Source organism: Capsicum annuum, chromosome 9 (assembly GCF_002878395.1).
Source record: "Capsicum annuum cultivar UCD-10X-F1 chromosome 9, UCD10Xv1.1, whole genome shotgun sequence".
In the NCBI taxonomy this organism is placed as follows: domain Eukaryota; kingdom Viridiplantae; phylum Streptophyta; class Magnoliopsida; order Solanales; family Solanaceae; genus Capsicum; species Capsicum annuum.
Window position 1 is genome coordinate 143,826,546 of NC_061119.1, and position 26,410 is coordinate 143,852,955.

At 36.6% G+C, this 26,410-nt stretch overlaps 1 protein-coding gene across 2 annotated transcripts in view; it reads right to left on the reverse strand.

Moving 5' to 3' along the window:
• Positions 1-23,329, reverse strand: part of LOC107842464 (homocysteine S-methyltransferase 2) — a 33,074-nt gene extending 9,745 nt beyond the window's left edge. The window contains exons 1-3 of one of the 2 annotated variants that reach the window (XM_016686318.2): positions 22,858-23,329; positions 20,133-20,189; positions 19,770-19,999 (exon numbers count right to left, since the gene is read on the reverse strand). In XM_016686318.2, coding sequence (XP_016541804.1) covers positions 19,770-19,999; positions 20,133-20,189; positions 22,858-23,049 — 479 coding nt within the window. In that variant the 5' untranslated portion in view covers positions 23,050-23,329. The remainder of the gene's footprint in view (positions 1-19,769; positions 20,000-20,132; positions 20,190-22,857) is intronic. The other variant, XM_016686319.2, reaches the window with a different exon arrangement.
• Between the last annotated feature and the right edge of the window lie 3,081 nt (positions 23,330-26,410).

Sequence of the window (26,410 nt, forward strand, 5' to 3'; positions counted from 1 at the left end):
GTAACAGTGTTTAAGACAAATTCACTGTTACAGAATACAGTGGAAGGAAAATAGAAGAAAAAAAAACAGCACCAACGTACAAGTCCAATTGCTGGATTAAGAAGAAGAAGAAGAAAAAAAAATAGAAATCAATAGTTCATTGCTTACCGGGTCGCCGGAGTACGTCGCCCGAATCAAATTTTTGAGATGAATGGTAGCAGCCGCAGTCACCACTGAGTAAGTTGGTAGAGCCAAAATGTGTAAATAAGCTCTAAAATTAGCTTATATACCGAAAACCCTAATTTCTTTTTTAAAAAATAAAAGGCGACGCCATTGTCGCCTCGCCTCGCCATGTCACCTTTCTCGTAAAGGCGACGCCTTTTGATTTTCGCAATGCCACGACCTGAAGAGGCGACCAGGCCTCGCCTCGCCTCGCCATTCGTCATTGGCGATGTGGCGAGTGCCTTTTACAACACTGAGACTACCTTTACTCCTCCTGAAACCATCCAAAGCTAGCCTCTCACACCTACGAACTAGGGTATCCGTGCCCCTCCTCATCACATGCCCAAACCATCTCAGCCTTCCTTCCTTAGCAACAACAATATTCCTAATGTATTTCCACAGAGACGTTTTCGATAAAGCTAAAACAATAGAAATCAACAAAACTCCAAGAACAAGTCCGGGCTGGTCCACGTGCATTAAGCTTGACGGGCTTCAATGTGAATCGAGAAGATGCTTAAATAGAAGAAGAGCCGAAGAATGAATCCAAGAATTATAGAAAAGCATGGGCTAAGTGCTACACATATTTCAGGATTCAAGTCCAAGCCCAAACGGAAGAAGATTTGGGCCCTTACGGGTTTTGGTAAAATTTGAAAACTTTTCCTTATTTTCTTATGGGAGAACTTCTTACATTATTTTTACATGCTTTCTTAGTTTAAAAGTGTCCTAGTTTAAACTTTCCTAGTTTAAAGTTTCCTAGATTTATTAATTCCATAAAAATAGGATTCGAATCTTATGTTATTTGGGATAGATTTTTCCTATATATAAGGATGAATTTTGTTTTTTTCAAAAAGAACATGATGATTAATATTATTTGAGAGGTTTCCTTCTTTACACCTTTGTGTGTGGCTACTTGAATTTTTCTTGCAACCTTATAAGAACGATTCTTTAAAAGGTTTAATTCTTACTTTGATTTCTATTACAGTTAATTAAAGAAGGCGATTAGTCTTATACTAATTGTTGTCTTTAGTTTCTTTAAAATAGGGGTCTAGATCACTTTTGATCTAAGTTTTGAATTGACTATTAGTATCATAATTAGTTTTAATTCGCTAAGTGGAATACTAAGAGTAATTAGGGTTCTTAGCACTTAATCTTGAAATTAGGAATTTTATTCTCTAATTTTGTGTATCTTTAACCATAAAATTTTTGCTTCCGCGTTATTTTCTTGTTTATTCATGTAACCCGATTCTTATCAAGTAGTATCAGAGCAGTTCTATCAAGTTTGTTCTTGATAATCTTGGGAGTTTAAAAAAATATTTTTTTTTAATTATTAAGCTAAATAGCCCAAAAAAAAAGTCTAAAGAAAAAAGGAAATCGAAAAATAAAAGGGGAGGAAAAATTCAAGTTTGCTTGCAAATTAAGAAACTCAATTTATTGTGTTTCTTGTTTTTCCAACATCAAGAAAAAAAAAACAAAAAGGGAAAATTTAGGATTTTTTTTTTTTTTTTGCATAAATTGGTCTTTTTCTCGTCTCACTAAACAATCGGTCTGGGAGTTGGTAAATTTCTTTTTCTCTCTACATCTTACGTCTAACGGGATTGTTAGTAGCAGGGTTCAGGAATGCGTGATGCGTAAAAAATTGGATCACGCATTAAGCGACGCGACCGCATCATTGACGTGAAGTGCAATTTAAAAGAAAAAAGACCTAATAGAGCATCCAAGACAGTAAATCATAATTGAAAAGAAAGAAAACAGAACAGCAGAACTTTAAAAGTAAAACAGAGAAAATGAGTGAGAAAAAACAGAGTTGCGGTAAAAATAAAAACAGAGAAACAGAAAACTAAAACTAAAACAGATTTAAAAAAGGGAAAAAACAGAGTTGCACAAAGAATAAAAACAGAGCAGCAGTAAAGAAGAAGAAAGAAGACCAGAGGTTTAAAAAAGGAAAAAAACGAATAGAAACAGTGAAACAAAGGAGGAGACTAAGGAAGAAGAAAAAAGAAGAAGGAAGAAAAGTTACCATATAGAAGAGAAGTCACAGCAACAATGGAGATTGGAGAAGAAGAGAAGTCGCACTCGCAGCAGCTAGAAAAACTGAAAAAGAAAAGTCGCGATAGCTAAACCTACAAAATCACGACTCTTTTCTTTCATTAAATTTATCCGATTCTTTTTTTATTTAAAAATGACCCAATAATTAAAATAAACATGATACGAGCGCATTAATATGCATCATGCAATGCATCAGCTTTCATCATGCATTAGAGGGTGATGCACCCGCTTTCTGCAAATTTCCTCGCATCAAATACTCGAAGTGCAAGCACCACGCATCGCAACGCATTGGTAAATTATGCGCTGATGCGCCCACATCCAATCCAAAAACATTGGTTAGTAGTAGGGTAAATATATATATCCTAAAAGAAGCAGCCAGAGGTTGTAATTTGAGTGGAAAAAGGCAAGCGAGGTGAGATCAATGGAGGAAAAAAAGGCCAAATTGAGAGATTTTTTCTTCAATTTTTGGAGATGTCTCTAACAGGAAAGGATACTAATGTTGAGACTCAAAGCAACGACATAGCCAAGGCACTTAGAAGAATCTCTACTCAACTCGATGCGTTAGATGTAACCCAAAATCCACATAACTTTGTTGAAGTGCCAATCACACAATTGGATGACATAAATGTCACCGTAGCTAATTTAAAGAGCAAAAACATTTTTCATACAAGGCGTGGAATAAAAGATAATATTTTTTCTGTGATTATTGATTTTGAAAGTGGTGCTAATATGATAAATTCATATGTGGTGGAGAAGTTGGAACTTACATACAACAAACACACTACTCCTTATAAATGGCAATGGTTGAATGATTTTGGTGAACTTAAGGTGACAGAGCAACACATGATTTCTTTCTCCATTAGGAGGTATTCCGATAATGTTCTTTGTGATGTAATTTCAATGCAAGATTGTCATATCATGCCTGAACGTCCCTGACAGGTTGATAGGAATGCAATTTATGATGGGGGAAAAAATAAAGTTTTTCTTAAGCTAAATCAAAAAAGATATGTCCTTTCTTGCCCCTTTAACTTCATCCCAAATTTATGAAGATCAGAAACATGTGAAAGAAGCAAGGAAAAATTTTGAAAGAGAAAAGATAAGAGTAAGTAAGGAGTGCATGCTAATATTCCAAGAGAAGAAAAAGAAGAGCTTGTATTGTGTGACGAGAATGGGATGTCAAGTGAGAAAAAAAGTGAGATCGAGAGAAAAGAAAAAAGAGATGTTCATAAGAGTAAAACGAAGATGGATGATCATGAGGTACAGAGAGAAAAGGAAGAGAGTTTGAGTGAGGTTATTTCTTATTCTAACTCTAAAATTCCTACTTCTTCTAGTTACTTTGACTCTCTTGTAGGTACTCATGGAAAAGTTTGCATTGAAAAGCCATCATTGGATGAGCATAATACTAAAATGGTTGAAACTACATGTCCCATTGAGCAAGAGCTTGATCATGAGATGAGATGGATTTAGGTAAAGAGAATTATTTTGAATCTATTCAAGATAAGCCTCGTGACAAAAGGTCCAACAATGCAATTGTGAATCTAACGCTCATGCAAAAGGAACGAGGTGTGTTCTTTTGTCATATAAAACCAAGTACCGTATGTATGATTGGCTTATCCACGTTCTTGGGATTCTTGGAACACCTAAGGTCTTTTTGGAGGTCATGAACTACACTCTTAATTGTTATGCTGGTGACTTTGTTAAGTTTGAGGATGATGATATTTTGCTCTATAATTAAGTCGCTGATTGCAACCTCTAAGTTCAACTATATGAGTAATTCGTTGTCATTTGAAATTTAGTATGATGAAGTTGCATATGGATTCCCACTTGTTGAGAAGAGGTGTGGTGTTTGTAGGAAGAAGCTTGTGAATGAGTTAGATGATTCTTCCTTTCTTATTCTTGTGGCAAATAAGTTTTTGTAAGATGACTTGTTGGAATATGATTCTTTTTGTGTGATGAGTCATAATTCTTCACGTCTTAGTGATTGTAAGGTTAAAAAGGTGTTTGCTACTAGTGATGAGGTATAAGAAACTAGTGATCAAATACCCTTTGTTGAACCTATTTATGATTTCTTGTTGAAGAATTTGAGCAATTACTATGTTATCAAAAAAAAATTTGAGCAATAACTTGGAATTTAATGGAGATTTTATTTTAATATTTAAAGGTTCTTTTGACCTTCTTGAAAACCCCTATGCTAATGTGAATAGGCTTGTGAAAAATCTTTGGGAAGTGTAATTAAGGATGCTTGGCTATATCAAAGAAGTGTTCAATTCGATACATATTACACGAAGCTTACGTCGTCTTTGATAAGTCCATTAGAGTACTTTATTGATAAAGCTAAATTGGAGAGGCACATTTCATTTCCTACGCCGTCTATACATGAATTTTGTTGTGCTCATACAAGGAAGAGAATTTTCTATTGGGATGAAGACATTCACATGCTTTATAAAGGTGTATTTATACATGCAAGGATTCATTGGGTTAAGTGGACACATGGCCACTATCTTGTTTTATTCCTACCATTGTTATTTTTAGGTAATGAATGTTGTTTACTATTACATATCGTCTTGATTTTACAAGATTCAAATTCAAGGACGAATTGTTTTTAAGAAGACGAGAATGATAGCATCCAGGCTAGCCCACTTGCGTAAAGGTTGACGGGCTTCAACGTGAATCAAGAAGACCTTATGATGAAAGAAGAGCCGAAGAACGAGTCCAAGAATTAGGGAGAAGCATGGGCTAAGTGCTACACATATTTCATGATTCAAGTCCAAACCCAAATAGAAGAAGATTGAACCATATGAGTTTTGATTAAATTTGAAAACTTTTTCTTATTATTTTAACATGTTTACCAAGTTTAAAAGTTTCCTAGTTTAACCTCGTTTAAAAGTTTCCTAGTTTAAATTTTCCTAGTTTAAAGTTCCTAGATTTATTATTTCCATAAAAGTAGGATTCGAATTTAATATGTTTACAGGAAACCAAGTTACAGGGGAATATTCAAGACTTAGTAAAGCAAATTTGGGGAGGAAGATGGGTCAGATATGCTTGTCTTGAGGCAAGTGAAACAAGAGGTGGTATTATTATGTTATGGGATTGTAGAGTCTGGAAGGGTGAAATATTCCAAATAGGTGATTACACCTTAACTAGCAGTTTTGAGGCTCTATTTCAAAATTTCAATTGCCAAATTTCAGGGGTCTATGCACTAAAGTGTAAGATGGAAAGGAGAGAGGTGTGGGATGAGTTAAGAGATGTCAGGGGTCTAATGGAGGGACCTTAGGCAATTTGTGGTGATTTTGATATATGTAGGTTCCCCGCTGAGAAAAGAGACTCTGCCAAAGAAGATCTTCAGCAATAGTAGAATTCTCAAATTCTCAGATATCATAGAAGACCTGGAACTTATTGACATGACACTAAAAGGAGGTCAGTACACATGGTTTAAAGGAGACACATAAAACAACATCAAGAATAGACAGAATATTGTTTACTTCTAAATGGAGTGAACAGTTTAATAAGATGAAGCAGACCACTCTTTAGAGACTGACTTCCGATCATGTCCCAGTAGCTCTACTTTGTGGTCCTTGGAATCGCAACAAATCTTATTTCAAGTTTGTAAATTAGTGGTTAAACACAGAAGGCTTTGTTGACAGGGTCAATTCATGGTGGAGCTCTTTTGCATTCTACGGGAGACCCGACTACATCTTAGCCTGCAAATTAAATGCTCTAAAAGGTTGCCTCAAGGAGTGGAGAAAAAATGAAAAGGGAAGCTTACATATCCAGAGATCCAACCTGCTAAGCAAAATGGCAGAGTTGGGACTCTTTGATTGATGGTAGAGCGCTAACAGAGGAAGAGGCTACCATGAAGGCAGAAACTTTCTTGGAATATGAAGAATTTCTTAAGAAGGAGGAGTCTGCATGGAGACAAAGGTCCAGGACCTTATGGTTAAAAGGAGATAACACGAGATTTTTTCATAACTCGGCCAATGCACACAAGAGGAATAATCAAATTGACCACTTAGAAGTACAGGGGGAAACCTTTATGGAGCCGGACAGAGTGAGAAAAGAAATCTTACATTTCTACAAGAACCTATATACTGAAACAGAAAGATGGAGACCAACTGGGAATCTGGTAAATTGCCCCACAATAACAGAGACAGAAAAGACACAGTTGCAGGCCAAATTAGAAGAACAGGAAGTTTACAACTATTTGAAATTGTGTTCCATTGATAAATCCCCCAATCCTGATGGATTTACCATGGGTTTCTTCATCAAATATTGGGAAGTTTTGAAACAAGATATCATGGAGGCTTCCCATAACTTCTATGAGCAGGAGATGTTCGAGAAGAGCTTCAATGCCACCTATATTGTTGTGATTCCGAAGAAAAAAGGTGCAAAAGAATTGAAAGATTTTAGACCAATAAGCTTGATAGGCAGTATCTATAAGCTATTGTCTAAAGTTTTGACTGAGAGAATTAAAGGAGTGATAAATAAATTGGTAGACTCAGAACAAATGGCCTTTATCAGAGGCAGCCAGATCATGGATGTTGTGCTAATAGCAAATGAAGCTGTAGATTCAAGATTGACCCTAAAAAAGCCTGGAATTTTGTGCAAACTGGACATTGAAAAAGCGTACGATCATGTTAACTGGGAGTTCCTTCTAAATATCCTCAGGAAAATGGGATTTGGGGATAAGTGGAACAGATGGATCAGCTTCTGTATCTCAATTGTGAAATTTTCTATTCTTATTAACGGAGCCCCAGAAGTTTTTTTGAAGCACAAAGAGGACTCAAACAACGGGATCCTTTATCCCCATTCCTTTTCATCTTAGCCATGGAGGGTCTAAACAACATGCTCAAGATAGCAAAAGCAAATAGATGGATCACTGATTTCAAGGTATCCACAAACAATGAGAGGAGTCTAGAAGTGACACATCTCTAATATGCAGATACAACAACAACAACAAACCCAGTGTATTCCCACCTAGTGGGGTCTGGGGGGGTTAAGATGTACGCAGTCCATACCTCTACCTCTAGAGAAGTAGAAAGGTTGTTTCCGATAGACCCCCGGCTCAAGTCACGAGATACCACACAAACTCATAGTAAAGCACAGAACTAGATTACATAACATAAATACGACACCCATAAGTATTAGAAAACAGAGGAAAGCACACAGATTCGTAATAAAACACGGAACACGGAATCATAACAAGAATAAAACCCCCACCAAGTAATTCCCTACACTAGCGACCCAAATTTCCATCTAATATGCAGATGACACTTTAATTTTCTCTGATGCAAATAAGGAGCAACTAAAATACAAAGGCCATTTTGGTACTATTTGAAGGTATTTTAGGTCTTCATATCAATTGGGAAAAGAGCCACCTATATCCTATAAACTCAATTCCTAACATGAATGAGTTGGCATTTGTGTTGGGCGGTAACGTGGGAGTATTGCCCTCTGTTTATCTTGGGATGCCTTTGGGGGCAAAGTCAAATTCTAAACATATCCGGGACTCGTTTTTGGAGAAATGTGAGAAGAAGTTGACTAGATGGAAGGCACAATACTTGTCCATGGGGGCAGGCTTACACTGATCAATGCAGTCCTGGATGCCCTCCCCACTTACATGCTAACTTCGTTTCCAATTCCTCTAGGTGTAATACAAAGACTGGACAAGCTCAGAAGGGATTTTTTTTCTCAAGGTAACAAGAAAAAAAAAGGTTTTCACTTGGTAAAGTGGAAAGTATTGATTACTGGGAAAAACAAGGAGGGCTAGGCATTAAAAATTTGAAAAATCAAAGCAAGGCACTAAAATTGAAGTGGTTGTGTAGATATGCTCAAGAACCACAATCATTGTGGCGCAAGGTGATCAGCATGAAGTATGTAGAAATGGATTCTTGGGTTACTAAAGAAGTACACAACCCATATGATGTAACAGTATGGAGATCAATCAGGAATTGGTGGCCATTTCTAAATAGTCACACTATCATCAGAGTCCATGATGGCAACAAAACAAGCTTTTGGAAAGATAGTTGCTTGGGCAACAAAAGCTTATTCGAAATCTTCCCAGAGATGTTTGACTTAGCACTTCATAAAGGAAGATCAGTGGCAGAAATGTGGTCTCCGCAAGGTTGGAATATATAAAGGAAGATCAGTGGCAGAAATGTGGTCTCCGCAAGGTTGGAATATATCTCTCAGAAGAAATCTTAACGACTGGAAGTACATAGGTTAGTTGAGCTTTAAAATCTGCTAGAAACATTCCAAGGGACGAAGGAAAGGGTGGATTGCTTACGGTGGACTAAACATAGCAAGGGGGTTTATAAAGTGAGCTCAGGGTACAAGATCATGAACTTGGACATGTCACAGAACCTCAACTGGCCTTGGTTGCAGATCTGGAAAGCCAAGATACCACTCAAGGTGGCATGTTTCACTTGACTGTTAGCAAAAGAGGCTATTTTGACGCACGAGAACTTGAGGAAAAGAGACATTATTTTAGTGACACATTGCTGCCTTTGTGGGGAAACAACTGAGACAACCATTTGTTCCTTCATCGCAAAATCACCGATCAATTATGGAGGATTTTCATCAATATCAAAGGCATCCAATGGACATTGGACAATGCCTAGTAAGATGGTTGACACTCTTTCTAGCTGGGAAGAAGTGGGGAAAGGAGCAAAGAACATAGGCTATTGGAGGATTATTCCCGCATGCATTTGGTTGACCATTTGGAAAGAAAGGAATTCTAAGAGCTTTGAGGATAAGAGTAGATCCTTATTTAAAATAGATTGTATTTTTGGTGTACAGAGTTTTGTTGTAGATGCAGAAGTAATCCTGTCACACCCCTATTTTTTACCGCATCCAACCCCGCTAGGGAGCTGGTTTTGAGAAAAATGAGTTTTTCCAAATAAAGTGACGTTTTGACTAGGGATTATTTTATTTACAGTCGCCACTTGGAATTGAGTTTGGGTGTTCCAAGTCACCTTATTGAATCCCCAATCAAAAGGAAATGACTCTTTGTTTTATTGGTCTGCGAACTAGAAATCCAGATAAGGAATTCTGTTGACCGAGGGGAAGGTGTGAGGCACCCCTCGAGTCCCATGGTTCTAGCATGGTCGCTTTAATGACTTACGTCTGACTTAAAATTAATCTTTTGATATATAATATTTGTTAGCCTAAAGTTACTTATCCCTCTTTATTTATTTGTGAATATATTTAAAACTGTATTGATGTGTGGCTTACCGATAGTAGTACTTTTCGGCCTTACCACGAGTTTTGATGTATTCCTCACGCCTTTGCGGCATTTATGGATCGTCCCCATATTCCAAGCCTAAATAAGCACCTAATAGGTTTAAAATCTACCCAACCCAATTTTATTATAACGAATGGTCGGTAGCACAGCTTTCCAACTTCATCGTTAATTTTCACTTGTATATTGAATTCTTAATTTTCTAAAGATCAATGTCCTAAATCATTCTTTTTCGAATTCGCTCCCTTGCAAATGAGTTTTTCCTCGAGTTTTTCTCTTTTTTATTTTTCGACCATTTTTATGTAGTCACTTTTCGGAATCTTTTTGAAGTAGGAAGTTGACTTCAAGAATAAGAAATACCAAGCAAATCTTAATGGTGGATGTATACAATTTTACATGAATATTTTTTCAAGAAATCTCTAAAGACCATTTCCATCTCACACCGAAAGAGAACACATAGTGAAAACACATAGTAACTAAGTACATTGAAACTTGAAAGACAAGAAATACTAAGATAATCAACATTTCCGCCACAAGCATTTTCAATGCACCTTTCCTGTTGCTAACTGTTCATCACCCATTATCCATTGAAATTCATAACAGAAAAATCATGCCTCTTAATTTTGTCTTTGAACTTTGCCTACTATTTTTTTCTTTACATTAAAAAAAAAATGGCTATTAATAGAACACCACCATAACTTACACAGATACAAGACGAACCTAATCATTTTAGCAAAACCCCAAAAAGTATTTTGAGCCTACCCTACAATACAACATGACAGAAAGTAAAGCTTCATTTTACCTATTCACATAACTTCAACTTGTAAGGCTAGTCTTATATCTAGTTAGTAGTATAAGAGACAATTTAACTTATAGGTATCACATGCATTATATTCTTTGACATTAAAATAATAATACTATGCACACATGGGGAGTAGTAGATACTGTGAAATAATAATATACTCTTTTGGTATTAGCAAGACATAATGGTAACCTGCATGATATTCTCTATTGTAATAATATTACTATGATCGCATACAAGGAGATTGCAGGTATAGACAATGGAATAAGGTGTCGTATTTTATTTTTAATTATTCACATGCACACTTCATTTATATTTGACTAAGAATAATTAACTAAGAATAATTAATTAATATTAGTAAGTATATAAAAGGTAATCTTCCGAGTGAAGTGAATAACTTATCTTTTCTTTTTTATTATTAGTAACTAGAACGTCAAGTAAAATACATAATATATAGATCCTTAACTTCTTCAATTTGAATAATAACTAAATATGGACATTCAGGTTGACGAAATATATTCAAAGGAAAATACATCGCGTAACATGAACACATTTAGTTAATAACAAATATCCACATCAATTACACTATATAAAAGATAGTCACAGGTAATTGGCGAACAACAATAAAAGAGACTTTTGATACTAAACAAGTGCATGGAGTCATTTAAACATTGTTCATGCATTGGTTCACAATAGCTTTATAAAATAATATTACAGGATTGGGTAAAAACCTTCATGATGAATTACACCGAGTAAGGAAGACACCGTCACCGGAAAACTCAAAACGGAACCCAAACTCTAAATCCTTCGATTGTGCGTGTTTCTTCTTCCTTTTCTTTGTTCCCTATTTTTTTTTTACTATTGTTTTTCTCTTGTTTTCTTTCTTTTCTTTTCCTTCTATTTTTTTTCTTTTGTTTTTCAAACTTCTTCTGCTTCTTTTTCTATAATCTCCCTTACTCCCTTTTCTGTTTCTGGTTTTTTCTTTTCTATTGTAGGTTGTTCTTTTTCTTCTCTTAAGAAAATACAACCTTCATTTTTTAGGATCACCGAACCCGTGGAGGGCTGTTACGTATCTCGCGGAGATGAGAATCAGGTGTGCATAGTTCATCCAGATTGCGGCAAACTCGATAATTTATAAAATTATTTTTTTGTCTTTTATTGTGAAAGAAAATCTCGCACCTTATTCGAGTTTCGGTAAAGGATAGGTTTTGGAGAGCAATTTTCAGCCTCTCTTACGCTAATGGATTCCAAAGCCGAACAACATTCAAAACAGCCTACCAGTTAATGCAACTAGTGACACAAAAAATGAATAGTCTTAAAATAGGGTAATTTTAGACATTCAAAACTTTGTCGAGCCTCCACTAAGTTAAAAATGCACGTTATGCAAATAAAGTGGAGCCTAACAAGGATAATCATCTCTAAGTTTCAGTTCTACTAGGTTTAACCTAGCGGAGTTAGGTATCTAGACTGGCTGTAAAACGAGAGGACAACTCGAGTCGGGCAGGGACAGCTTTACCGGTAGTACGGCTTTCCGGCCTCACTGTTGGTCCCTTCCTGTCCTAAATCATGGGTGACACATAATTCTTCCCAGGAGCGTTGCCACATCTCTGGTATCTCAAGCTCGGGAGCGTATATCACATCTTCGAGTATAAAGTATCTCAGAAGACTCAGAGGGTGCGCGAGAGAAGACAGTTTATTTTGCAATTCAAATAATATCAAAGCAGTTAAACATGTGGGCAAATAACACATTTAAGCCAACAATATATAATATCAAAATTAAGTAAAGCCAAACAAGCCAATATAAAAGCTCGAATTTTGATTACATCCCCATCAGAGTCGCCATCTGTCACACCCCTATTTTTTACCGCATCCAACCCCGCTAGGTAGCTGGTTTTGAGAAAAATAGAGTCATTTCCTTTTGAATAAGGATTCAATAAGGTGACTTGGAACACTCAAACTCAATTCCAAGTGGCGACTCTGTAAATAAAATAATCCCTAATCAAAACGTCACTTTATTTGAAAAAACTCATTTTTCTCAAAACCAGCTCCCTAGCGGGGTTGGATGCGGTAAAAAATAGGGGTGTGACAAATCATAGAAGTTTTAGATTCATTATAGGACTGATATTGTGTTTTTATGATTCACTACTTTCTTGTAATGGGTTTTCAGTACTACCTAAGTGCTGGTTTATACTACAAAATTGTTACCTTTTCAAAAAAAAAAAAAAGTAGGATTCGAATTCCATGCGATTTGGGATAGGTTTTCCCTATGTATAGGAATAAACTTTGTTTTTTCAAAAAGAACATGATGACTACTATTATTTGAGAGGTTTCTCTTCTTTACACCTTTGTGAGTGGCTGCTTGAATTTTGTTGCAGCCTTATAAGAACGACTCTTAAGAGGTAAGATCAATTCTTAATTTGATATCTTTCGTTTCTATTAAAGTTAATTAAAGGCGTTGATTAGACTTATACTAATTGTTGTCTTTAGTTTTTGCGAAATAGGGGTCTAGATCACTTTTGATCTAAGTTCTTAAATTGACTCTATTATTATCATAATTAGTTTTGATCCGCTAATTTTGAATATTAAAAAACAATTAAGATTCTTAGCACTTAATCTCGAAATTAGATATTTTATTCTCAAATTTTGTCTATCTTTAATTTTTTGTCTTGGAAGAGGTGGCAGTCCTATTTTCATGAACTTTTGAACGACGAGGGAGTCAAAGATTTCGTGTTGGGAGACTTGGAGAAATCTGAGTGTCGCGATCATAGTTATTGTAAGTGTATCAAGGTTGAGGAGGTCAAAGGGGCTATTCGTAGGATGCGTCGAAGTAGGGAGAGGAGGCCAGATGAGATTTCAGTGAATTTTTGAAAGAGCACCGACGAGGCAGGTTTAGAGTGGTTGACAAGGTTGTTTAACATTATTTTTAGGGCGGCGAAGATGCTTGAAGCATGGAGGTGGAGTACGATGATTTCATTATATAAGAATAAAGGAGACATCCAGAGTTACAACTATAGATTTATTAAGTTGTTGAGTCATACTATGAAGGTTTGAGAAAGGGTGATAAAGTTGAGGCTGAGAAGGATCGTGAATATCTCTGAGAATTAGTTCGGTTTCATGCCAGGTCGCTCGACTACTGAAGCTATTCACCTTGTGAGAAGATTAGTGAAGCAGTTTCCGGAGAGGAAGAAAGACTTGGACATGGTGTTTATTGATCTTAAGAAGGCATATGACAGAGTTCCCACGGAGATTCTGTGGAGGTGCTTGGAGGCTAAAGGGGTGCCCGTGGCGTACACTAGGTCGATTCAGGACTTGTATGATGGCGCGAAGACTTGTGTAAGGACGGTAGGTGGAGATTCGGAGCACTTTCTGATTTTGATAGGGTTGCATTAGGGTTCAACTCTTAGCCCTTTTTTATTTGCCTTGGTGATGAATGTTTTGACGCGACATATTTAAGGGGAGGTGTCTTGGTGTACGTTATTTGCTGATGATGTGATACTGATTGACGAGACTCAGGGAGGAGTAGGGAGGAGTTAATGATAAGTTGGAGATTTGGAGACAGACTCATACAAGCACAACGAGCACCAAGAGCACAAGCTATTATCCAAGGTTCAAACTTCAAAATTGGCAAGCAATTGAAGACCTTTTTGGAGCATTTTGAAGTCTTGGTCAAGAGAAGAAAGCAAGAGGACTAATACACTCCAGAGGCGCCTCAAGTGAAGGGCAAATTTGACTTTATACCCTACATTTCAACACTCAAGAGGCGCCCTTTTGCCTAGCCCTCATTAAGGGCATTTTTGTCAATTGTTATGTAATAGTATAAATAGACATTTTAGCTTCCATTCTTATTAGCTTTGATGAATATTGAAAGATTACTCTTTAGAGTGTAGTTCTTAGTCTTAGTTTAGTGTTATCTTAGTGTAGAAACCGAAATTTGGAGTGTTTGAATGCATTTGAAGGGTTCTTCATTTGTGTTGAACATTTAGCAAAAAAAGTATGATTGAGGGAGTGTGAATTCCTTTGGTTCACCTAAGAATGAAGTGTTATCCATCCATGGTGAAGTGTGTCTAGTTGTTTGATACACAATTAGGTGCTAATTATTAAAGGTGGTGTATGTTTCATTATCTATCTTTACATTTATGCAATCTTCTTCTTCATCTCCTTTCGATGTGTTGTTTTCTTTGTCTTGTGGTTGCTGATTTTTGTGTCATTAGTCCTTAATCTCGGTTTTAGGCTATCATTTGGTATCAAAGCCTTGGTTAGGGTTGTTCCTACATCTCTAAATCTTGGTTTTAGTGTCCTTATTAAGAAAATCTCACAACAAAAAGGTCAAAAATCCGAAAATCTCTAAAAAAATTGTGTTGTCTTGTGTTGTGTTGTAGATCCGAACCTAAAAACTTAGATCTACGCGATTTTACTTTGTTTTGGAAGTTTCTTGTGTTAGATTTGTGTTCTCTAACGCCTAGGGAGTCTAGATCTACACTTGGAACAAGATTTGGTTGAATTTGAGCTAAGACCTCCATGGATATGGCATTTTGAAGCTTTTAAGCTCTAGATCCGTGTGGTCTTTTTACATTTTGGACGTGGTTTGTTGCTGATTTTTAGATATTTGAGCTCATCTTGGCCTAAGGAACTTAGATCTAAAAGAAAATCCAAATTTGGGGTTCATTTGATAGAGGGCCAAACTTTGGTCAACTCTTAAATATTCATTTTGTTCTTCAATCTTCTTCATCATATCTTGTTGGAGAAGAATATTCAAGAGGTGCTTTTGATCCAAAAAGAAGGAGGAAAGAGGGTGTATTTGGTGTTTGTGAAGGAATATTCCTTGGTATATTCATAGTCATCCAAAAGAAAGAAGAGACAAAGGAATAATCAAAGTACAATTCCAAGTACAAAGGGGGAGACTATTGTTTTTTGAATTCATTTGAAGCTCCAAAAAGACTTTCAAACCTTCAATTTTTCCCTCTCAAATGAAATTCTTCTTCTCCTAAAGAGTGTTTGGCCGAAACATGAAGTTTGGGAAATGAAAAATTAGAAAATTTAACATCCAATCAAAGAATGCCACGTCATCAAGGTAACAAAGCCAAGTGAAGAACACATTTCCCATAATCTACAAGGTAACAAAGCAAACTTCTACACTCCTAGAAACTTGAATTGTTGTGATGTGACTAGTAGTGGCCAAAGTGGTGTAGTTTCGAATTTCCTTAGTGAAGAAGTGTATGAATCTTTCTTTTGTGATACTCTAGGTGTTGTTAGGTTGCATAAGGACCAAACCCTTGTTGTAAGTACGCAAGCACTAGTTGATCCATTAGATGACAAAATCAATTCTTTTCGTAAGAATGATTTGTGTCCATCTAGTGCTAGCACTTATAACTTGAATAAGGTTCCATTACCAAGTGACAAGAGTATTCACACACTAGTTGACCCTTGTGAAAACCAAGGTGAGTCTACGTTGGTAGTTGAATTGCCAACAACTAGTGAGGGTGTGAAAAATGATCAATCAGGTGGAGTTGACCTAGATTTGCTAGAATGTTTAAGAGACCCGAATTGTGATTATACTTGTGCAATTAGTTTTGATTGTGGTCCCTTTGCTGCCCGTTATGGTTTGAATATGTGTGTGGGCTACTCTCTTGAAAAAGAAGGTGGTTTCATGATTGAGGACCCTAAGGCAAATGTGTCATTGCCTCTTTGGGGTGTTGCTTATACATGTGCATCCTTGTTTGACACTTGTGCTTAAGTTACTTGAATCTCAACTTGTGGATGCCAAGTTTATGTTTCTTTTGAAAGGAAGGAGCCGTATGACTTTAAATGACTTGACTCCATCCTTATATGCTAAGTCTTTTGAATCCATTGGCATTCTTATAGATGATAGCACCTTGGGTGATTTCTTTACACTCGATGCCTTCCTATACTATCTCTTTGCTTATGATGATATCTATGATAGTCTTGGATTTGTTTTATGTAGGGGTAGGACATTTGTTTATTGGTCCACTTGGAGTTACAATGCAACATGGCTTTTGTGGACCTTTGTAGTCGCCTTATCTCGTGATGTGTATAATGAACCATGAGCTCCTAAGATTAGCTCATTACTTGAACATGAGAATAGTGTGATTGAAAACTTTCAAGTTACTGTTGTTGCTTGTAATGATGATCTTGATTTGGAGCATAGTCCTTTGAACTTGTGTAATAAGATCCATGATATTAGTCCTGTTCATAGTGACCTTGTTTATGTCAAAATTGTGAGTAATGCCTTGAATGATTGTGAGCTTGGTAGCCTAGAGAAAGGAGTGGGTCATCTCGGCTTAACCCCTTGTCTTTTACTCCTATTTGACCCCGGAATAGTTTTGAGATGTGAAAGTTGTAGTTTCGGGTCATGCTCAATTACTTTTGATAATGATGCTATTCATGTCTTTGGTATCCTTTATGCTAAGCTTTTCATGTCGAATACCAAGGATATGTGGGTGTATGTCAAGTGTGAGCAACCATGGGTTGGTGATATGAGTGTGGTACTAATACTACCACTCCTACCAAGAGGATTGTGTGTATGTTTTGCTCTCTTTGGTTTTGCAAGATCTGAATTTGAGGACAAATTCCTTTCAAGATGGAGAGGTTGATACAAGCACAAGGAGCACCAAGAGCACAAGCTATTGTCCAAGGTTCAAGCTTCGGAATTGGCAAGCAACTGAAGACCTTTTTGGAGCATTTTGAAGCCTTGGTCAAGAGAAGAAAAGAGGACTTATACACTCAAGAGGCGCCTCAAGTGAAGGGCAAAGTTGACTTTATACCCTACATTTCAACACTCAAGAGGCGCCCTTTTGCCTAGCCCTCCTTAGGGCATTTTTGACAATTGTTATGTAATAGTATAATAGCTTCCATTCTCATTAGCTTTGATGAATATTGAAAGATTACTATTTAGAGTGTAGTTCTTAGTCTTAGTTTAGTGTTATCTTAGTGTAGAAACCGAAATTTGGAGTGTTGAATGCATTTAAAGGGTTCTTTATTTGTGTTGAACATTTGGCAAGAAAAGTGTGATTGAGGGAGTGTGAATTCCTTTGGTTCACCTAAGAATGAAGTGTTATCCATCCATGGTGAAGTATGTCCAGTTGTTTGATATACAATTAGGTGCTAATCATTAAAGGTGGTGTATGTTTCATTATCTATCTTTACATTTATGCAATCTTCTTCTTCATCTCCTTTCTATGTGTTGTTTTCTTTGTCTTGTGGTTGCTGATTTTTGTGTCATTAGTCCTTAATCTCGGTTTTAGGCTATCACAGACCCTTTGAGTCTAAAGGATTTCAGTTGAGCAGGACCAAGACGGAGTACTTAGAGTGTAAGGTCAGTGATGTGTCGCAGGAGGCTGACGTGGTTGTGAAGCTGGACTCTCAGGCCATTCAGAAGAGGAAGAGCTTCAAGTATCTGGGGTCTATGATTCAGGACAATGGTGAGATTTGACGAGGATGTCACACATCGTATTGGGGCAGGGTGGTTGAAATGGAGGCTCACTTTGGGAGTTCTATGTGATAAGAAGGTGCTCCCAAAGCTTAAAGGTAAGTTTTACAGAGTGGTAGTCTGACCGGCTATGTTGTATGGAGCAGAGTGTTGGCCAGTTAAGAACTCCCACATCCAAAAGTTTAAGGTGGCAGAGATGAGGATGTTATGATGGATGTGTTGCCATACCAGGAAAGATAGGGTGAGGAATGAGATTATTCGGAAGAAGATAGGAGTAGCTTCGGTGGAGGACAAGATGCGAGAAGTGAGATTATGATGGTTCAGGCACGTGATGAGGAGGGGCTCTGATACTCCAGTGCGGAGGTGTGAGACACTGGCTATGGATGGTTTTAGGCGGGGTAGAGGTAGGTCGAAGAAATATGGAGGGAGGTGATTAGGTATGATATGAAGCAATTACAGCTTACGAAAGACATGACCCCTGATAGAAATAAGTGAAGGACGTGAATTACGGTAGAAGGTTAGGGGGTGGCAGTGCGTCGGCAATAGTAGGTGAGCGTTCTTTACGAGGAAGTGCGTCGGCAACAGTAGGTGAGCATTCTTTATTTGTGTCTGAAGTTTCTTGTTCGTGGTGTTGAATTATGTCTATGGTTTCGGATAGATAGTTTTTAATATTATCTTGTTGCTAGCGGTGTTCGTTTATTTTGCATACTGTACTAGTTTATATGCATTTATGTTTTGGGTTTGTTACACTATTATCGGTCCTAAGCCGGGGGTCTATTGGAAACAGCCTCTCTATTTCACCTGAGGTAGTGGTATGATCTGCGTACACTCTACCCTCCCCGGACCCCTTATGTGGGAATACACTGAGTATGTTGTTGTTTAATTTCTTGTCTTTGATCTTAGTATTTTCGCTTCGACATTATTTTCATATTTATTCAAGTAATCCGATTCTTATCAACGAAGACAATACGCCTACTTACTAGCATGGACACACTCCTAATTACTAGCATGGACACACTCCTATCCACTAACCTTCTATCCTGATTCGCGCCTGTCTAAGCACATACATAGAGCTTTACAACACGCAAGATAAATAAGGGAGCAAATTCTCAGAAAATGCCTACAAGGAATAGGCAGCTAAGCATCCTCACAATCCATGAAAAATCCTTAGATTCATTTATTTTGGCCAAGAAAATCATTAATCGAAAAACTTCCGCATATATCAAAAAAATCCTTACACTGTTTGGACGGTGGTTTGCCATGATTTCATAATGTACGGTACAGTATGATATGGTATGGTACTGTATAGTATAGTACAATATAATGTTTGGATGGACTGTATCGTTCACGGCTGTTTGATAACAATTTTGTTGTTTGGTTTGATGGTATGGTACTGCATCGTAATGGGTAAGTTTACAAAAATGTCCCTAATTATTTTCTTTTCGATCTCTTACAGCTTGCTTATACATGTGTTTAAGCCCGCTAAATGCATTGTATTTCTTCCAGAATCCTAGTGGGAATGCTGAACTAAATGCTGGATCATCTGCAGAAAGGCCGGGAAAGGCGTCAGGTATTATTGTTGAAGTTGTAGATATTCTCAAATAAGGCATGATGTCTATGTTTAGCAGTTCGTTATAGGGATTACTTAACAACGCAGAAGAGAGATTGAGCAGAAAAACGTAAAAATAAAAATAAATTAGGGTTGGAAATAATATAGGATAAAGGGTAAAATGGGATTAAATAATATTATATAAGGGCATAATTGAAAAAAAATAACAAAACCATGGGATACCACCAAATCGGTGGTCCTGTAAATTGAGGGATTTCATGGTTATCAAACCATGAAAAGATACCATATCATACCATGCCTTTTAGAAAACAATCAAAACAAACATGGTTCCCTTGTTAACCATCCCATACCATGGGAAACCACCATCCAAACAGGGGGTTAGGTTCCTGGCATGGAAATCACATCATGGAAATCACATCAGACCAGAGAAAGAAGAGGAATAAAGTTCTAATTTTCTTAAAACTACCTGTATTCAGAACCATCAGCTAAATATGCCCCGTAACTCCCAACAGATGCTGCAACTAAGATAGGACGCTGCTTGAGAATCTTTCCATCGGTGCTATGATCAGACGAAGATTCACGACATCTATTATAGTAGACATCCCGTGCTTCACATGCAATCTCGACGCTCCTTTTGAGCAATGATTCACTTTCTTCTACAGAATATCCTTTGGCTTTAAACCCTTGGATGGTTGCCTGTCCAAAAATGAGAAACCATGAAACCAGTCGCAAGGATATAGATGATAGAACTTGAGGTGCATTCATGCACAATTGATCATGCATAAGACATAGAGAGAGGAACAATAGTTACGAATGAAAAAAGTGGTACCTGATAAGATGAACTAAGTATTATATCCGCACCAGCTTCAAGGTAATCCAAGTGTACCTGCTCTATTTAGTACACCAATGAGCCATGTAATAGTGCAGAGAAAAAACTTCATGCACAGCAAATAATTAAGAAAGGTCATATCGCACTATGTTCTCAAGCTATTCCAGCAAAGCTTTTGATATGTGATGAAATTCATAGTCTAAACCCAACAACAAAAGCCACAAAGGATACCGGAAAGGGAAAGAATCAAAGTGAAGATTGGCAGTTGCCAAATGTTGAGATCAACAGATTCGTTTAACTTAGTTATGCCAAGAGCCAAGAGCTTTTAACTATTTAAGATGCGGCCATCACATCCAAAATTATATCAGGGATTGTAGACATGGTAACACTTAACGGTCAACAATCCACTGAATCACAGTGCTTCTATTGAAATTTCGTCTCTGTACCACATAAATATTTTCATCAAACAAATTCAAGGGTATATCAACAATGCCAACCATATTACAGATATTCATAATGGCACTACATAGGATGTTTGCGATGTTGCATTCCACTATTCCAGATACTGTTCTTATTTTTTCATTCCTCTAAATACATATAAATAACAGTTCCAGTATTTTTAAAAATAATGCTTCCTTCATTGTATGTTTTGCGGAAAAATGCAGATATTCAAAATTATCAAAGTATTTTCTCTAATCCAGTGCCTTTATTTCTCGATAAAGAACCCAAATTGGAAAAAGGTGAAATCCATAAATGAAAATAGGAACTTCTCCAGCAGCATGCATTTGCTGAAAGGTTTCAACTTCTATAAAGAAGAGATAAGTCATTGTTTTACAGCAATTTTGTAACAAACGGAGCAATGAGAAGCAAAAGAGTAAAAAGAAAAAAGAACAAGACGAGGAGGAAGTGTTATGCTTTTATATTAGGTCTGCTGAATGGTTGAAAGGGATTGCCAGACTTAAAAGATATAAAGGGAATAAGGAAGCTGAATAAATGGAAAAAACTACTGGTAAGTTTGTTTAAGTATCTTATCTTTTTTTTGATAAGGAAGTACCACATAGGATTAATGATTTACCAGAGAAATTACAGCCTATATTATATTTAATCATCTATCTGTTTTAGTCACTAACCATTACTTCTTATAGGATTTGCCTTAGTGATACAGCAGATGGAGGAGAATTACTAGTATTTCCTGCCCCTCCTCCGTGGTTTCCCCGAGAAATTCTTTGCAAATAATTTCTTGGTGTTGAGGCGTAATTGTTGTTAAAAGAACTATAATTGTTAGTTGTTTCATTAGCAAAATATAGTTTAAGACTCAAATCTCGCATTAGTCATAGTATTACTTTTGTAGTTTCTTGTCCTTGGATTTCGGTTACTATTTGTTTTTTAACAAAGAGTTTGGTTATTATTTATTGTATTCTGTACTTCGATTATCGTACTATCTTGCTGTGATTACTATTCAGGATGATTTGGCATCTTGTCTATAGTATTTTCCGTGGCTTCTTCATTTCCGTTTATTTTCTGTGCTGCTTTGAACTTTTTTTTCCCCTTGACTTGAGGGTCTACCAGAAATAGCCTCTCTACCTCCAAGGCAGGGGTAACATCTATGTACACTCTACCCTTCCCAGATCCTACTTTGAGGGACTACAATGGTTATGTTGTTGTTGGGTATTCCTGGAAAAATTTGATTTTCTAAAGAAGCTCAAAGGATCTTTCGAAGCTGACATCTTTGCTAATTGAAGAAATATGAAATAGGTCAATCTCTCCTACCGAGTCACGTGAAGATGGAGAATCAAAAAGAAGCGAGAGTTCTCAAAGGATCAGTGGTCCACAAAGTAAGGTACTTCTCATGCATTTGTTTAACAATGGAACCAAACAACTTGTATGGGATAGTTCCTATAAAAGACAAAATCCCTGAGACATTATCAGAAACTCTACCAGTGTGCAAGACCAAAATGCTGCCTACATCCCCCCACCCACCCCACCCCACCCTTGCAGTATAGGGAATCCTAATAAAAAATCCAGATGGTGGTCCAACTTATCCACATAACCACACTGTAAAGAACTGATCTGAAAGGATAATCCTTTTTCTCTATATCCACTTCATTGCGTAAGCTAATCAATTAATTATCATTTGGCCATGGAAATATTTTACTTTTTTTTCTCAGAGTTTAACTCCAGAAACGAAAATTTTCAGCAACTTGAAGAACAACCAAAAGCTAGTTGTTTTCACTTTCTTCACTCCAAATAACTCACAAAAATTCAAAAACAACTCCAATTTGAATTAATGGCCAAACACAACTATAATTTTCAAATAGTAGCATTTTTCAATTTGAAAACAAAAACTTTTTTTATAACCATGGTGTCCAGGTAACTTGTGTGAACCTCAACTAATTCCCTGCCACCCACCAACAGCAGTTTCAGGTAAATCTGTCCACCGAGGCTAGAACAAATGGGAAGAAATCACCTAGTATTTTTCTCTATGTTTGGAATTGAACCTCATAGTGCCCAATCCACATCATTAACCACTAGGCCTTGGTCCCAAAAACTTTCTTTTTTCAAATACAATTTTCATGGCCAAACATGACAAGTGAAATTCCATTAGAATACAAAAAGGTTATTGAACTAATTTTTTTTGAAATAAAATAAAATAAAATCAATTCAGCTTAGTATAATAATAATAATAATAATACAGTACTTTAAGGAGAAAGTTGAAGAACCGTACAGCGCGGACAAGGTGAGGATCAGTGAACAGACATTTAGCGCTCCAAAGAGGGTCATTAAGGTCGGCTCCATGACGTTCAAGCTCCGTCGCAAAGCCGCCGTCGATCACGGCAACGCCGCCGCATTTGCGGAGGAAATCTTTGACAAGGGAGGAGGAGGACGACGACTTGCCATTGACGTCGGAAGTACCCATTTATTGCGGTGCCGGGAATCTGTGGAGTTTTTTTGAGTTGGCTGGGATGGTAATGTGAAATGTAATGGGTTGGTGCAATGGGAAAATGACTACTAGGACAAATAATAGATTTGGGAAGATCTGAGAAGTGTGTTTAAAACTTTGGAATCATTTTTTTATTTTGGACTTTGGACCAAACCTATTGGGTGTGTTCGGTATTGGAAGAAAAACGTGTTTGAGGAAAATTCGGTGGAGAACAGCTATGGCTCGGTTCAATTCAGTTTCATGTATTAATGATGATACAATTTATCGAGTCTTGATGTGCAAATACACTAAATCTAATAATTAAATTAATAAAATATTTATTAAACCATTAGCATTTAGTTAATCAATTTGAGGTCCTTTAACTATTTAATTTTTTGTTTAATCGATAAGAAAATATTCCTCTAATTTTTTTTTTTTTACTTTCTCTTATTTTTATTTATTCATATATACATTACATTCATGTATAAAAGTTTACACAAATTATAAGCAGATACAAACTTAATTGCATGCTACTAGTATCATTATGTCAATCTTTTCAAAAAGAAAAAAACGAGAAAATGCATTATTTTCACCCTGAACTATAAACGAAAACACTCAAACTTAAAGAGGGTCCTATTATCCCTGAACTAATTAAAATCATATTTTTGGCAACCTTAAGGCCTACGTGGCACACTGCGTGAATCACCATACTGAAGGTCCACGTAGGCACACGTATGTGCCACGTAGGCACTTAAGGTTGTCAAAAATACATTTTAATTAGTGCAGGGGTAATAGGCCCCTCTTTAAGTTGGGGTATGTCTCAGCAATTTCATTTATAATTCAGGGTGGAAATAGTGCATTTACTAAAAAAAAAAGACGAGAAAATGCATTAAAAAAAAATTCTAAACTTGTCATGACAACTTACTTTAGTAGTTAAACGTAACGGGCATTTATATACCCCTTTAACAATTTTAAAGTGAATTATTTTTAACCATTCATGCCTCCGATCAAGTCAAGGCTAAGTGTTGTAGCACCATACTCTTGTTAATTCTTCCACACATTAATGAAGCTGTTCTCAAATTAAATCCACCAGTTTCTAATTAAAAAATTGCCCCACTTCAAATCTCAAATAAATACCCTAAATCTAATCGATATCCATCATTTCTCTTACCTAAAATACCTTAAAAGAAAATTTTAATTGCTAAATTATTGAAAATCAAATACTGAAATCGTTGAGGGGTTTTTCATTGAATCACGAGGTGTTTTTCTTTCAAGTGTTTGTAGATAAAACTAAAGTCGTGAAGGTACTTTTCGTTTACATAGTCTAGGATTTTTCAATTTTTGATTTTTGCTAAAGTTCGTGTCTTTTTTTTTTTTTTTTTTTTTATTTTTTTACTTTTGGCAATGAATTTTGTGTACATTACCTTAAGGTTTCGCCATGGAGGAATATTACAACAAAAACCTCGTATTAAATACGTCGGATATTGGAATACCCCGTATTTCTCAAGCTTAACTTAACTCTCAGTTCATGAGTTATCTGATAGAAAAAATTTTAAATACTCAGTATGTTTTTAGTTTAGATCCTGCCATTGAGTAAGAAATTGAATTAGCTTTCCAACGATATAAAATTCGCCTAAATCCGATAACCAAGTGAGAAGTTATGGCTATTTTAAGTTTCAGTCGTTAAACACCATTATTCAGGCCAGTAACGCATCGTGAAGTATGTCAAAATGACAATTGTCAGTTTCCAGTGAGGTACCATGATACCGGTGTGTCGCGCCACCAGCTAGTTTTCCAATTGTCAAAATACAATGTTGCTCCACGATATTGGCGTATCACGCCAAGGACCCAATCCACAATTGTCAATTTCCAGTAAAGCAATGCGATTGTACTGCGTCGCGCCAAGCTTCCAGGTCCCATCCAGTATTGCAATGCAATTCCACCACGTCGCGCCACTAGCCACATTCCCAGTTGTCATTTTCCAGTGGCGCGTCCCAAATCGAGAATTTTTCAGTAACAATTTAAATCATTCCCAGGGGTAATTGGGTATTTTTCCATGACCCAAGTCATCCTTTAACACGTAAATTACCCCAAATTAACCTAGTTACATCATTATTATTCAATTTTCCCCAAATCAAAGGCATTCTGTCTCAAGAAAACAAACCTTAACTTCAAAAATCAAGATCAAAACTCAAGAATTTCTTTAAGCACCTTCAAGAATTAACTTTCCAAGGTATGTTAGGTGTTCATCTATGGGTCTCTTTCACATATAGAGTCCAAGAATCCATTTTTAAAACTTCAAGAGTTATGATTTATGATTTGCATGCTTAGAATTGAATGTATTCGTGATTATGATAGTTATTGAGATCCAATGCATGTTTAATTATAAGTTTCCATGAAATTAAGATAGTTATATGGTGAATTATATGAATTGCATGCTTAACCCTTGAATTTGAAATTGAGTGTTGTATTCATGATTACATGTGTTGACCAACATCATGTGAAATACTCCATGTTCCCCAAGTGTTTGCTAAAATGTCTATGTGAAGTAGATAGTGAAATCTTGACATGTCATTATGTGGTCCCAATCATGTACAAGCTTATGCCTTACAAGTGTTTGATGAAATACCTTTATGAATGAATTATGGACAAGTGTACATTATTGTGTATCTCAAGATCATGCTGTGCTTTATTTTTCATGTTATCAAGTCCTGGGGGTATTTAATACCCGATAATTTAGCTGTTTACCTAGAGCCAGTGTTAGTTATAGAATAGTCTAAGTCCTGTCACGATTAGTATTACTCTCAGTCAGTTACAGAACTCAGTAGAACTCAGTTAGTTACAAAACTCGATAGAACTTAGTTAGTTACAGAACTCAGGAAAATTCATTAAACTCAATATCAATTCAGTCCAGTTCAGTATACTCAGTTCAGTGTCTTTCAGTTGGGAGTAAGATTCAGCATCGAGTGAACCCAGAGATGGGGGCTCACCTGTCAGAAGAGGCTATGATCCTTAAAAACAATCCTTTCATTCCAGAACTACGTAGCCAGTGTAGGTTGAGACATCAAACCTGCCAGTTGAGGGTTGATGAGGTGTTTTAACTTGTCAGATGATGGTTCCACCGTTCTCATTAAAGTACCTGCCAGATAAGGGTAACTCTTCAGTGTCTTTACCCATGGCATGGTACTGACACCCTTCCAACTAGGGTCACAGGTTAGACCCCAACTCAGTTATCTTATTTGGGGCATGTTGGTTAGGTGATTACTTCCCACAGTCTCAGTTTCAGTCTTCAGAATAAAACTCAGTTCAGTTCTACAAAATCAGGACTGTCAGATACAATCAACCAGTTTCAGTAACT